The sequence below is a fragment of the Medicago truncatula genome, chromosome 2 (genome assembly GCF_003473485.1).
Source record: "Medicago truncatula cultivar Jemalong A17 chromosome 2, MtrunA17r5.0-ANR, whole genome shotgun sequence".
Taxonomy (NCBI): domain Eukaryota; kingdom Viridiplantae; phylum Streptophyta; class Magnoliopsida; order Fabales; family Fabaceae; genus Medicago; species Medicago truncatula.
The window spans coordinates 50686912-50701192 of NC_053043.1; the positions used below are offsets into that span (position 1 = coordinate 50686912).

Sequence of the window (14281 nt, forward strand, 5' to 3'; positions counted from 1 at the left end):
CAATTATATATATTGCTTGGTATACTTTTGTATTCTTTTACAAAAATGTCACACCTCTTTTTTATTGACCCCTTCTCAAAGAAAGAACCACGATCCTCTCCACAAGTTATATGTGGCCTAACCAACCTATCCATAAATAAATATAATACAAAAAAAAAAAAGGATTTTTATCCGTAAAGAGTGCAAGAAATATATACCATCTTTTTCCGGTTAAATCATATGATTTTGACCAACATAATGTGACACAAGTAATAGATACTTAGACCCTTAACTATTTGGTTCATGCTTGGTGCATATGAGGAAACATTTTTAAGATTAATCTCTGCACGACTGCAGTTGCATGTGAATAATACATTTGGTTTACCCAAAAACAATTATATGATTTTGGTTTATAAATTTTTTTCTTATAAATACAATAAACAATATACAAGTACTTTTTGCTAGGGGGTTTGTATATAAACTTATAGATTTTTCTTTTTCAGCAGTAAAAGTTTAAATGAGTTATGTCAAAAGGCTCATCATAAATTAAGAAAAGCTAAGCCTTAAGATTAAAAAATTCAAGATAAAAGTGCTTACATATTGTTTAAAAAAATAGTACTTATATATTATCCACCAATAAAGTTTTTTTTTGAAAGAACCAATGAAGTTGAATATGAGTTAAATTGCTAATATTAACTTGATCAAATTTCCTCGACATATTAATAAATAGATGTCACATTAATAAATTTTACGGATAGTTTTTTTATAACGTGAGTGTGTAGAGATGATAGTAGTAACATAATTTGAGTGAGTTTTAAAGTGGTCCCTTTTTTCCAATTCAAGTGTAGCATGTGTATATTCTCGTACAAGCGTATATTCCATTACTTTGTGCAAGTAAATTAGCGATCATAAATTTTTCAACTTCCAATATAAATTATTTCTGGTTTTTATTTTATTTCTTTAAAAAACTTTAAATTTGTGAGCACAAATTATTAGTATCAATTTTATCAAAAAACAAATTAAGGAATATTTTGCTCAGTATGCAAGCCAGCTTATAGCAAACTAGGGAGCTTTAAAATAATTGAAAAAAATGGACCAACACAAATTGCAGTAAACTTTTCAGATTATGAAGTTTACACGTTTTTTCAATTAGGTACTCAAATATGTAAATGTTCCCTTTACTATAAAGTTTTGCCAATTTTAGCCGCCTAATAATCTGCAAGATTATACCCACCACACAGTATTTAAATTAATCCTTTTTTTGTTACTTTAAATTAATCCAATAAGAGATAAGTGATTTTTTTCAAGTTAAAAAAAAATAAAAAAAAATAAAGATGGTAGTGCCAACAGCATATTTTGTCTGCTCATAAACAAACGCTCCTAATTGTACTATGCAATTTTTTTTCTTACTTTTTTCTGAATTTGGAGCTATTCTTTTTCTGAATTGAGTGTGGGGCTATTAAGGAGTTGACAAAATGAAAAAGTTTATGATCTTAAGTTTTTTCCTTAGATGAGGGAAAAATCCACTAATTTTTGACCTTTTAGTGTATTAGATGCTCAACCATTAACAGCTTAACCAATTAAAATTTGACACGTTACTACTAATTCTAAGTTTAAGTCAACCAGTTTAATATTGATTTTACTTTTGTTGCATCAACATTGTCTTGTATGCAACCAAACCCTATAATAGGTCTTTTTGTTGTTGTTTAGGAATAGACCCTATAATAGTTAACACCTTTCTGTGCAAATATATATTATCTCATGAGATATTCTTCTCCCAAAAAAATTCACTATCAATTAACTTGCTTAGTTCTTTTATATATTTTAATTTTGAGATTCATTGTAGTACAATCTTTTGAAAAAATCTCATTATATTTTAAATTTAATAATATAAAAAAATTGCATAAACGTTTACTCATATTATATATATCACAACTTTATTGAATTTTAATATCACTTAAAGCTTTTATAATAAAAGGTCTTGAGTTCAAATAACAAGGGGAAGTGGATAGTGAATCTGCTTTTAAAATAAAAATTAAAGAGAAAGAAATTTAAAATAATAATAATTACAGAGTACGAGTATGTAAAATATAATTCAACATCTTGAACAAAAAAAAAAAATATATAATTCAACATATGTTTAATATTTGTCTACACTATTAGTAAGTACTTATTCCACTTTTACTTTTTTAAAAATATAAATAAATTGCATGATGATAGTGGGTACGTGTGACTTTTATTACTAGGTAACATTTGACATAAAGTATGCGATTATAAAAAGATGATGTATTACAATATTTTTTTAAAAGGATGATTAAGATGGAAATATGTGATCGAGTTCAAGTGGTCGATCAATGATTTTTAGTTAAGTGTTCGTTAGGAAGAATGTAAATTTGAATCTAGGTTAAAATAATTATTGATCGAATTTTATTTTTCTTTCAGTCGAATTTCAGGTTATGAAGACTTACTTCATCTAAAAATGGAGAGTTAAAAAAAATCAAGATTACAAAAATGGACTCCTTTAAAGTTTATGCAATCAAGAGGTTCAAAAGCAAAATATTTTAGGATGGATTACAAATGCAACATCATAAATTCACAACTTGTTTTAAACAGGCAATTTTTAATGCATGGGAATTAAAAAGAGAAAAAAAAATATATATAAATGTGTTAACATTAAGTAGCACTGTCATTCATTCTGTCAGGAGAAAAAAAGTCTGAGTGGGAATTATGGGCATTCACCTTTTTCAAAGTGGGGACTTGCTCATGTTACAGAGGATAATTCACCTAATAACAATAATTCTAACATTCTAGGTAATAAATCATAAATAGTGGAAAGTTTGGTACATCAACAAAATGAAGTAACAATCACATATCATGACCTATATAAAACCGATACTTCAGATTAAAGACATCTTCAGTATCTGACATACACGCCGACATGACACCGATACATGTAGTTACATTAATTACTCCTATAGATCCGAAAAATTAAAATTTGGTTAATGAGTTTTACTAAAGCTTTATTAGCACATCCAATTTAAAATGTTAAAAATTGTCCAGAATCTTGATGAATGCAAGCATAGAAAGAACTACATAAACAAGTTAGTGGATAGAAGGAAGGACAGATAGCATTTTAAGATTTCCAAGTAAGAAGGCATGAAAGCTGAATTTTATAGGAGAGCAGACATAGTGGTGCACAATGAATTATGTACTCATTGACCTATACTACTACTACTACTACATAGTGGCACTCTCTACCTCTCATTGTACCTCAATTTTTATCTTGGTGAGCCTGGTATATATGCCAGGTCCACTCTTTCACTTTGCAATAAATTACATATTTGTTATTACTCTACTGTGAGAATCAAAGCTGCAAATATCTCTGCACAACTTGGAGACAGAAACAGGATTGCAATATGTATAATATATAATTATAAACCATAGAAAAGAAGTTGGAGCGTGGGATATATTCATGTTGGAGTCCACTATAGAAAGCCCTATCTTACTGACAAAATAAAAGATATGCAGAATTTATATTAATAATTTAGACATAAGATAATTTCATTGTGATGATGATTTTTTTATACAATTTTAAATACATGAAGATTTTAGGGCTTTATTTTTTTTTTACCTAAATGTGTTACAAAGAAGATATGCTATTATCATTATCATCATTACTATTATTTTGTCATTATGCTTAAGAGAAAGTCTAGCCTTTGGACTTATGTTGTTTCTCATATGTATAAACAAACAAAACTTTTCTTCAAGTGGGGTTTGTGCTGCAAAGTTTAGTGGCAACTAAGAAATCATAAGAGAGGGAAGTTAGATTGAAAAGCTAGCATACTTTTTCTTGTCAATTCTAATTTGAAATCCAGTTTAACATACGCTTTAGCTCGGTGATAAAAGTATAACATTGTAACCTCAAGAGACAGTGTGTTCAAATCCCCTCGAAAACAGTCGTAAAATGACCGTTAGTGCCACTTTAATAATAGTAAAAAAAATTAGGTACCTGTGTTTTTTATTTATACGAATCGAAGCGACAATGACCAATTTTCCAAGTTACTAAACTTGATTGTTAGTACTATTTGCTAAGAACTAGAAAGCAACACTTGCTTTTCCAACTGAAATTATGAAGTGATTTCCATTTATTTTTTTTCTAGAGTTTCATTGAGTTTGAGTGTACAAAATTGAAAAAAGTTTAGTTTTGAAGTTAATGGGCATCCATCAATCATGCAGAAATTCATAAACAAATGATTGTGAAAAGATATTTTCTTTTTTTTACAAACTAAGGTTATTCTTTTCTTTCTGTATTTTCAGTAAATATTTGCTTTATTTTATGGCCACTATCCACAAATAAGCATAGATTCTCTCTTAGAGACTCTCTCCTAGCCGTGCTGCTTAGGAATGGATGATTGTGCTCTGTCTTCTCTGCTTTGATTCTCTCTGCTCATAAAGGTTTCTTGCTTTTGTCTTTGTCTTTACCTCTCTCTCCTTTTCATTGATACCATTCTAGGCTATTGCAGCTGCACTCTATAAACGGTGCACTCACATTATATACTTACATGGCAATGAATATTCACACATTTTATTCCTACTCCACCATACCTTTTAGGGTATAAAAGGGCCATCACCATTCTGCATTTTTATTCATTGCAGAAGCCTCTTCATTGTTATTACAGTTGCAGTAGGTGAAGGTGCTTTCATTAGTTCTTTCTTTCAAGCAGCAAAATGAGTCACGCGCATTCTCATATCGGCTCCGGTTTGTTCTTTTTGCTCCATTTTATTATTTTCTCTTATCCTTCTTTGCAACTTGCATGAATTTTAGTCTGTAGATTGCTATAAGTGCTTGTTTGGAGTCACAACGAGTTTGACGAAATCATGTTGACACCATGATTTTGTTGAAGCTCTAAAGCGTGCGTAGCTTATGCAAAAATTACAGTCACACACTATGATTCTGTCAAACTCGTCATGAATCCAAATATGCACCAAGTAAATACATGATCTTTTTTTGTTTCTTTATTTGTTGTTTAAAGAGTTCAAACTCACATGTAAATAATGTTTTCCTCTAGCTCGTTGCATCGCTGAACTTCAATGCAAATTTGCTAGGTCCATTTGAAGGATTGTTATCAATATTTTTACCTCATGTTTTGACATCTATCAGCTATGTTCAAACTTAGCATGTTATTGAGTAGTAGCCTTCTTTCTTGTTTACAATAACAGGTAGTAGAACTACTCGACGAACTTTTGAATTCGGGAAGACACATGTAGTGAGGCCTAAAGGAAAACATCAAGCTACTATAGTTTGGTTGCATGGACTTGGTGATAATGGTTTGAGGTAAAAATGTTATCTCTTTCTAACACTGTTATATGTCATGCAAACATCATCATAAGTCATAACCATTAGTTATTCCTTCTCCTACTTGTTCTGTTTTGTACTTTTCCTTTCTTTCCACATCCTCTCTTTTTCCTTTTCTCTTTTACTCTACTCTGTCCAAAAAAAATATTGTGTTATGTTTCATTCTTCGGTTTAAGTACACAATCCGTATATGAAAGCTGAAACTTTATGGGAAAGAATATGAACTATATTAGGGGTATTCCTTATGTTGAATGTTTTAAGTATTGAAGTTATTTCTGGTTAGATTCCACATGGAATATATTCTGCTGAAAAAAGTTGTGATTATAATTGTTGGAAGCTTGGTTGTGAAGAGTATATACTAAATTCTCTACCTATATGAGTATTGACAGAAGAATATATAATATGAATAGAAACTGGCACATTGTTTTTATTTTTAGTGTGGACACATGAAATACAATTGAGTTTGAGCATTTCAATATATGGTTGAGTATTTTTATGTCAGACAATTTTTACCTGGGAAATGAGAAACTTAATTGATGTCAGATTTAATGGCCAGAAACATGCTTATCTGATTTTTTGTGTTTTGTTTCTCTGCAGCTCATCTCAGTTGTTGGAATCACTTCCACTTCCAAATGTAAGAATATTTACTAAAATAATATTTTGATAACTCATGAATGCTATAATGTTATTTTCTTATTTATGATATGATATGATACAGATAAAATGGATTTGCCCTACTGCTCCTACCCGTCCCGTGGCGATACTTGGTGGTTTTCCCTGCACTGCATGTAATTTTTATTTTCTCACCTAATTTTTGTTAATTTATTTAGGGCACTAAACAAGTCTAATTAACACGGTGATTGAACATTAATCTGCAGGGTTTGATGTGGGAGAGCTTTCGGAAGATGGTCCAGATGATTGGGAGGGTTTAGATGCTTCAGCAGCACATATTGCTAACTTGTTGTCAACAGAGCCAGCAGATGGTTGGTACTTTTCAGGCTTTAATTTAATTAATAACAACAAATCATTATTTTTTGGACCTTAATTGAAGTAGGTACCTTGAATTAACATTATTTCATTATTATGTGACAGTGAAAGTTGGTATTGGAGGGTTCAGCATGGGTGCAGCAATAGCATTATACTCTGCAACATGCTATGCCATGGGAAGGTATGGAAATGGCATCCCATATCCTGTCAATTTAAGAGCAGTTGTTGGACTCAGTGGTTGGCTTCCAGGATCAAGGTATCCTATATTATAACATTACTATTTGCTCTATAATTTTGATCACAACTTTAGCACATATTTGCTCTACTATTTTCTCATCAGTTTCACGATAATCATTTGTCTATTGTGTTGAAATCTGCTATCTTCTAGGAGCTTAGGGAACAAGATAGAAGTGTCACATGAAGCGAGAAGGCGAGCTGCTTCATTACCAATTTTACAGTGTCACGGAATCAGTACGCATCTATAAATCTTATATGCTGATATAACTAGGTCGAGCATTTTCAATCTCAACTGTCTGATCTCAAATTAACAGTCGAGATTGCTTTAACTGATTTTGTTATTCTGTAATCTAAACCGTACAATCTCATATTAACGGTCAATATCGTTTACAGCGTAAAAACACATGTTTTTATCACTGCATGAAATCTGGATTCTGTTCACAGATGTAACACTAACTTTTACTGCATTAGATTCTAGCAGTCACAAATTTTTTATAGCATATTTGGAACGGTTCCCTTTGCTACTATTATTACTATGTTTGTACATGATTAAGCATAAGATCAAAGTATTCATTTTGTAGGTGATGATGTAGTCCACTGTAAGTATGGAGAGAAATCTGCTCAATCCTTAAGTTCAGCAGGGTTTCGATATGTTGCATTCAAATCCTATGAAGGGTAAGATGAAATCAATCATAACACTAATGAAACATGTGAGTTATTAGAAAAGTTATCTCAGTTTGTTGGTTTTTGATGCATGCAGGATTGGTCATTACACAGTTCCAAGAGAGATGGGTGAAGTTTCCACCTGGCTTAGTTCAAGGTTGGGACTTGAAGGATTTTCGTCGTAAATGACAAAACTATTTTCTAGTACGAAAATATGAATCAGAGCATATGCTTGTAGAATAATAACAGGGAAGGTGGACATTGTAGAAGCAAAACAAGCAACTAGCTAGATGGTGGAGGGGTTCATGGGGTATATATCAATAGGAGGATTCATTTTCTGGGTTCCTTTTTGTCGTGTTGGTGAGCAATAAAGATATGTGAATGTGTTCACTATGATGTATTTCTCTCGATTATTAATATTATTGTAGAATCTAGGTACTGAGTGAGTCAGTTGTACTATTGGAGAGATTTTCAGTTTTTTTTTTTTTTTTTTTTACTATTGTAACAAAACGGGGAACTTAGACTCCTTGTTTTTCAATTTCAATAAACATTTTTTCTTTTTTGGGTGAACTATAAATCTTTATGTAGCTAAAGATAATGTTGGTGCTTTTAAGAAGAAAAAAGAAAAAACAGGTGATTTTTTAACCATAGCATATCATACTGATACCATACAAAGAAAACCACCAACTGGGAAATTGCATCATTGTCGTCAGTTACTTGGTAAAAACTTAGGTATTCCCTTGATGGGTAGATCACCAAGAATAGCCGATTATCAGTATCTCAGACTAAGTTAAGGCAAAGTTGTCAGCTTAAAAAGATAAACAATTTCTTTTGCGGGTCGTGTTCAATTTGCCAGAGCAATTATTGATGTGATCCCTCTTTATCCCGTGATGACGAGTATTGTTCCGAAGGAGTGTGTTATGAAAATCCAGAAAGTGCAGCGTGCTTTTATTTAGGGTGATGACGATCATGGTTGTCGGTACAATGAAACACTTGCATTGAATTATTTTCCCCATTTAATTTAACTGACCAAGGTGCAAATTAGGAAGGCTAGGATAAGTAAGAATCTCCAACGCTTATTAACATTTAAGAACAGTCCTTAAGTTTTCAAACATTAGCGATGGTCGAGCTGGCATCCACATCTCATGATAGTTCCCACGATGGGACAGTGCTTAATAGAATTGTTGTACTTCATAGTATAAGTTAAGAACCAAAACATGGTTCCAACATTGGAGTGAAAATCAATCAGTGTTCTTAAATCTCATGTCGCAGTTGCGGACACACAGAAAGCAACTTAAAAACATGAATTTGGTTGTTCCAACATTGGAGATGCTCCAACAGGACATTGGGGTGGATCCTGCATGGCATGGCTTGGCTATGTAAGTTGTGCACGCGGCAGGTATGAAGGGAATGTGAGTAATGGACAAAAGGGGAGAGGCAGACATGAATTGGGTATTGTTTTGCAGTGCTGCATTTTTAATACAATATCTGTGCTCTAGTCACATTATTCTAAATCAAGGTGTATAAAATTTCGGTCTTGACTGTCATTTCAGGTACAACAAATAAACAATAAAGCAAGGTATGCGCACACATGAAATTCTTATACCTAACAATTTTTTATTCGTCAAATAACTTAACTTATTACTATCCAGAAAATCTAATACAAAGACATCACATAGTGTCATCTTTCAGCAAAAGAAACAGATTGCATCGAACAAGTCGGTCTAAACTACCTCTCTCTTTTAAATCCCATCACCTTAGTTGTGCTTTTACTGCTTGGACACAACATCTTTAAGCTTTTCCTTCAACTCACCACTCTACAAGGATGTGAAATATTGTTAAACAGGAGAGCACTAAATATTGTAAAAATTGATCAACTCTTGCAATGGGAACTAACCTGGTGCATACTAAGAACAATATCTGATCCACCAATAAACTCTCCCTTAATGAAAACTTGTGGAAATGTTGGCCAGTGACTGCAGTGAAAGAACATGGGAGAAACATAAGAAATGTATATTTGCCTAATATGTAAATTATTAAGCTATTAAAAGGGAAAAGTAAATTATATTTGGCAGCACCAGCACTTCTCGTACTACCATATTTGAAAATCAAATAATATAAGACAACACTGTGACACAACCATACCACTTTAAATGCAAAGAAAATAAAAGATATTCAAAATAATTTTATATAAGTTGTCATATGCATGTACATATATCAATAGCATACAAGGATATACTACCTCCGTCCCTATATATAAGACCCTTTTGCCAAAATCACGGGAATTAAGATAGTGTATATTTGTATTAAAGTTGTTTGTAAACACTATTGTTTTTACAAATTTATCTTTTAAGAAAGAGAGTTAGTTTATGTTTTCAAGATACTATATATTGTTGATTGAAGAAAAAGATGTATAATAAATAGAGGGCCAAATACCTTCCCGGGTCCTTTAAATTTCATGTTTTTTTCAGATAGATCCTTTAAGTTTCTAAGGTTTCAGATAAGTCCTTTAAGTTTTTAAGGTTTCAGATATGTCTTTAAGTTTCTAGTTTGTTTCAGATAGGTCCTTTCTATCAACCTCCGTTAAGCCAAAGTTGATTTGATAGAAAAGACCTATTTGAAACAAACTCGAAACTTAAAGGACCTATCTGAAACTTTAGAAACTTAAAGGACATATCCGAAACAAACTCGAAACATAAAGGACCTATCTGAAACAAATGTGAAACTTAAAGGACCTAGGGAGGTATTTGGCCTAAATAAAGGCATGTATGTAAAGAAATAATTAATGTAATTGGAAATAGCAAATGAGTCTTATAAAAAGGGACAAAAAATTTTCTCAAAAGGGTCTTATCATTAGGGACGGAGGTAGTAATAAATAACAAATTAATAACCCGCAACTAGATATGTTGAAATCAACCGTAAAAAGTTTTCTGTCCAAATATAAAACTGTAACTTCACACAGTACTTGATCTTCAAACTGATGTTTATGATCTTCAGATTATTGACATGACACTCGTCCATTGAATTCCATAGCCATTAAAGGGTATCAAAATTCTAACACAATTGATATTCGTAAATGGAAGATTTCAACGTTTAGACAGCAGTCATAGCACAACGATTACTTACAAGTTTTCAGATTTATAATCATAATAATCTGATTTTCATTAATATATTTGGATTTAAACAATGCAGTTGGAAATTAATATTTTTATGTTTCATATCACATATCACTAATACTAGTTGTAAGAGCATTACAAGAAGCTAGAGTAATATAACCAGCATGAACAAACTTACCTGAAGGCTTTTACAGCATCTTTCACTTCAGGATCCTGCAAAATGTTCCTAGCACTTAAAGGAACATCTGCAAAAGCAACAAATATGAAAAATTGCAACATATAAAATCGTCCATTCATCATCCAGTAAAGCTAAGTCATATTCACAGTAAATTTCTGTAGGCTATAAGTAAATTAAACAATTGGAAGAACACATTTGAAACTTAAAGGCCGCATCCTATATAAGTTCGCGCAGGTTATGATATAGATCATTATAATTAAATTGCAGGCCAGCCACCTATGTACTAACCCTTTAAAATTGTTTTAGTTTCCTTTTCCGTTGAAGAGGATAAAATCAAAAGGCAAGGGTGACATTTTTATCCATTCAACATAATTAAACCAAAACATGAAATTACAGAAACACAGTAGCTACCATGACATCAGCTACAACAACAAGAACAACAACAACAACCAAGCCTTATCCCACTAAGTGGGGTCGGCTACATGAATTAAACAACGCCATAGTGTTCTATCAAAAACCATGTTTTTCTCCAACTCATTTATCTCTAGATCCTTCTTAATAGTTTCTCATATAGTTTTTCTAGGTCTACCCCTACCTCTAGTGATCTGACTCCCCTCCATCTCATCTATACTCCTTATTACAGAATCCACAAGTCTTCTCTCTACATGCCGAAACCACCTATGTCTAGTTTCTACCATCTTTTCTACTATAGGGGTTACCCCCAACTCTATCTAACGTCGTTATTTCTAATTCTCCCCATCTAGTCAATAAACCCATCAGCTACATTCAACAAATTAATCACCATAATGTTTGTAGAAATGTAAGTAACACTATCTCCTCCACTCTGAGTCTACACTTTCAAATCACATAAGCACAAAATTTCAGAATACATGAAAATGTAACAGCTCTACCATGAAAAAACTAGTTCAGATTCAGAGGATATAATTTCTCAGGTAGCAAGGATGAAGCATGAAAATTATCATTTACTTACCATATTGTTTTAAAACTTTAACTGCAAGAGAACTAAATCCACACTGTGGGAAATCAGGTACACCCTTCATGTAAATCATAACAGGATTATCCTTGACATCCTGTACATTATTAACAAGTCACAAATTACTTATACCATCAAAACAATAAACCCTTCATAGAATTCTCATGTACAGATTCAACTGATATAAAATTCACCTGCTCAATAATACTTGACAAAGAAGTTCCAGAATTCTCAACTTTATTAGTTGGTTTGAAGTCATCGTGTGTGTCGGTATCATTAGACACCTTAGTTGTGTATCTCATTCCATAATAACTGGAACTAGTTAGCTGCAAACATGTTAAAAGAAAACCAACACCATTACATACAGAAAACACAATTCACATTTTAACGAACAAACAAACTCTAGCCATTTAAATCATAACACTAAAATAGTTAAAATCATAAAGAGTGACAATGCAAAACTCCAAAAGTTAATCTTAGGGCCTGTTTGAATTGACTGATTTGAGCTTATCTACAGACATAATCACTTGAGACTGTCTGGGGGAACATGTGAAAACAGCTTATGACATGTTCATAACCTGTTTTCAGCTTATTTCCACAAGATCTCCAGGATAACTTATGAAGACAGCTTATGGCTTGTACAAAAACAGTTTGACTTTATTTTATCTTTTGCTACGGAAATAGCTTACATTAAGTGCTTATATATGATAAGTGCCTATGCTATAAGCTGCAAATTAAGCTGTTTACCCAACCATTGCCTTAGTAGAACATGAATGAGATAATAGTAAATTTAAAAAGAAAAAGGGCTAAAATTCAGTGGCAATATTTACTTTTTGAGGAACCAAATGTGAGTGGCAATTTATGTATGTATGTTCGGTTTCATTTTTTAGAGGAGCCAAAATTGATTCTAAAGGTGTTGAATTAATTTTGACATGTTTGGTTGCCCTCCAGGAAAATTGATTTTGCCTCTAGAAGAATTGATTCTAACTTGAAGCTAAAATTTGGAGCTTTTGATTCTAAAATTGATTTTAACACTCAAATTTATTGTTCAACTCACTTTTACATAAACATATCCAAACATAAATCACTTTACATTTAACTCACTTATAGCCATGATCAAACTTACATAATTATAGCTTATAAAAACAATTTATAGCTTATACAAAAACAGTTTAACTTTATTTTATATTTTGTTATGGAAATAACTTATAATATGCGCTTATGCTAAAAGCTGTAAATTAACCCGTTCATCCAAACAGGGTCTAAAAAGGCTTTTCAAGATTTCATGATTTGAAAAGTAATAGCTTATTGATCTCATACGATAGCAAAACAATTTCAGGATTCAAATTCAAACTAGAATTATTGAACGACCCATTTCAATCTGATAAATAAAAATTGCAAGGTGAGAAATTATAAGAGGAAAATGAAGAAAACAAAGGATACCCATTACCGAAAAATGGAAAAAGCATGGAACTTTATGATTATAAACAGGTAAAAGGTAAAAAAAGAAACGAAGTTGCAGAAAAAAGAAGAAGAAAATTAGGGTTTGATTTTAGGAATGGAAAGCTTACACGTGTAGTGAGAGAACGAGCAGCGATTCCCTTGAAAAGAATGGTTGCCATGGAAGCACTTCTGATGTGAGGAATGTTTCACAACGCAGACAACTTCGAACTAAGGTGTTTATATCTCTCTCTTCTGGTTTAGGGTATAAAAGGTATTTCCTCTATTTTTGTTTGTTAGAGAAACAATATTACTTTTTAGGATTAACATTGACACATTTAAGATGTGGTGCGAAAGACATTTTTATTTTATGATGAATGTATTTTTTACTATCTCAATATTGGTTTGGATCAACACTTATCGCGTCTCTTTGCTCATTGGATACCCCTCCGAAAGGTAGACTCAAACTCGATATTGATGGTAGCTTTCTAGAAGATTTTGATTGTTTAGGTGATGGTGGCGTTGTTCGCAACCACGATGGAGATTAGGTAGCTGGTTTTTCTCACTATGAAGTTGTATGTGATACGTTATTAGCAGAGTTATGTGTTATTCAGATATGTCTTGATTTTTGTAGTAAAAAAGGCTATGTCAACATTATTTGTGAGAGTGATTGTTTGGAAGCAGATGACTCAATTATTGATGGTCGTGATCATACCTTGCACACTTATGCTACTAACATCCTTCATATTAGAGATGTTTTACATGAAAATGAAAATACAACATTGGTGCATGTTCTTAGGGAACAAAATATGTGTGCAGATTTTATGGTTAAGGAAGGATCACATGCAAGTTGCTCTGTTCGCTGGAACTATCCTCCGTCTGGTATGAAATCTCTAATCCTGAGAGATAAGCTTGAAACTTAATTTCGACTCTCCCTTTTTCTTCTTTTTCTTTTTGTCTCGTTACATTGTAGCATATGTTTAAGAACGAGGTGATTGAGAACTCCCCTTCTTATTTCTAACTAGCTCATAAGATCATCTCTGTAAATCTTTGAAACCAAGATTTTTCCTAGAACTTAAGTGGTAAGTTGATTTGATGATAGAGATGAACATGATTTTCTCTTTGTTGAATAGTGCATTGCAATTGAAAGCTCTCAATAAGGTAGGATATAATAATCATTATCTTATATGTACCATATCAGTCGAACACTTACTATCAAGGAACTCCTTAATGTTCCATCCAAAATTATCCAAACTATCAAAATTGTATACCTTTCCCCGAGCAATAACTCTAATTAACCAATTTTTTTGAGTTAATATGTGAGGTGAACC

At 32.1% G+C, this 14281-nt stretch overlaps 2 protein-coding genes across 2 annotated transcripts; one reads left to right on the forward strand and one right to left on the reverse strand.

The window, feature by feature from the left end:
* The first annotated feature begins 4035 nt into the window (after positions 1-4035).
* LOC11421505 (acyl-protein thioesterase 2) lies at positions 4036-7792 on the forward strand. Its single transcript, XM_024775948.2, has 10 exons — positions 4036-4434; positions 4636-4738; positions 5200-5314; positions 5933-5969; positions 6054-6123; positions 6214-6318; positions 6428-6578; positions 6711-6793; positions 7141-7234; positions 7320-7792. The coding sequence occupies exons 2-10, from the start codon at positions 4708-4710 to the stop codon at positions 7405-7407; spliced, it is 774 nt and encodes a 257-aa protein (XP_024631716.1). The 5' UTR covers positions 4036-4434; positions 4636-4707; the 3' UTR covers positions 7408-7792.
* A 926-nt stretch (positions 7793-8718) lies between these two features.
* LOC11433073 (monothiol glutaredoxin-S15, mitochondrial) lies at positions 8719-13227 on the reverse strand. The gene is made up of 6 exons (XM_003597790.4): positions 13082-13227; positions 11705-11836; positions 11508-11607; positions 10517-10583; positions 9120-9198; positions 8719-9039 (listed from the first exon to the last, which is right to left on the reverse strand). Exons 1-6 carry the CDS (start codon positions 13130-13132, stop codon positions 8992-8994), a joined length of 477 nt encoding a protein of 158 aa, XP_003597838.1. The 5' UTR covers positions 13133-13227; the 3' UTR covers positions 8719-8991.
* Positions 13228-14281: the final 1054 nt, after the last annotated feature.

Coding starts and splice junctions, on each gene's coding strand:
- LOC11433073 (XM_003597790.4), bottom strand. CDS start 13,132: ATGGCAACCATTCTTTTCAAGGGAATCGCTGCTCGTTCTCTCACTACA. Junction 10,584..11,507: donor TAAAGTTTTAAAACAATATG/GTAAGTAAATGA, acceptor TTGCTTTTGCAG/ATGTTCCTTTAAGTGCTAGG. Junction 9,199..10,516: donor GATGCTGTAAAAGCCTTCAG/GTAAGTTTGTTC, acceptor CTTTCACTGCAG/TCACTGGCCAACATTTCCAC.
- LOC11421505 (XM_024775948.2), top strand. CDS start 4,708: ATGAGTCACGCGCATTCTCATATCGGCTCCG. Junction 4,739..5,199: donor GCATTCTCATATCGGCTCCG/GTTTGTTCTTTT, acceptor TTACAATAACAG/GTAGTAGAACTACTCGACGA. Junction 5,970..6,053: donor AATCACTTCCACTTCCAAAT/GTAAGAATATTT, acceptor GATATGATACAG/ATAAAATGGATTTGCCCTAC.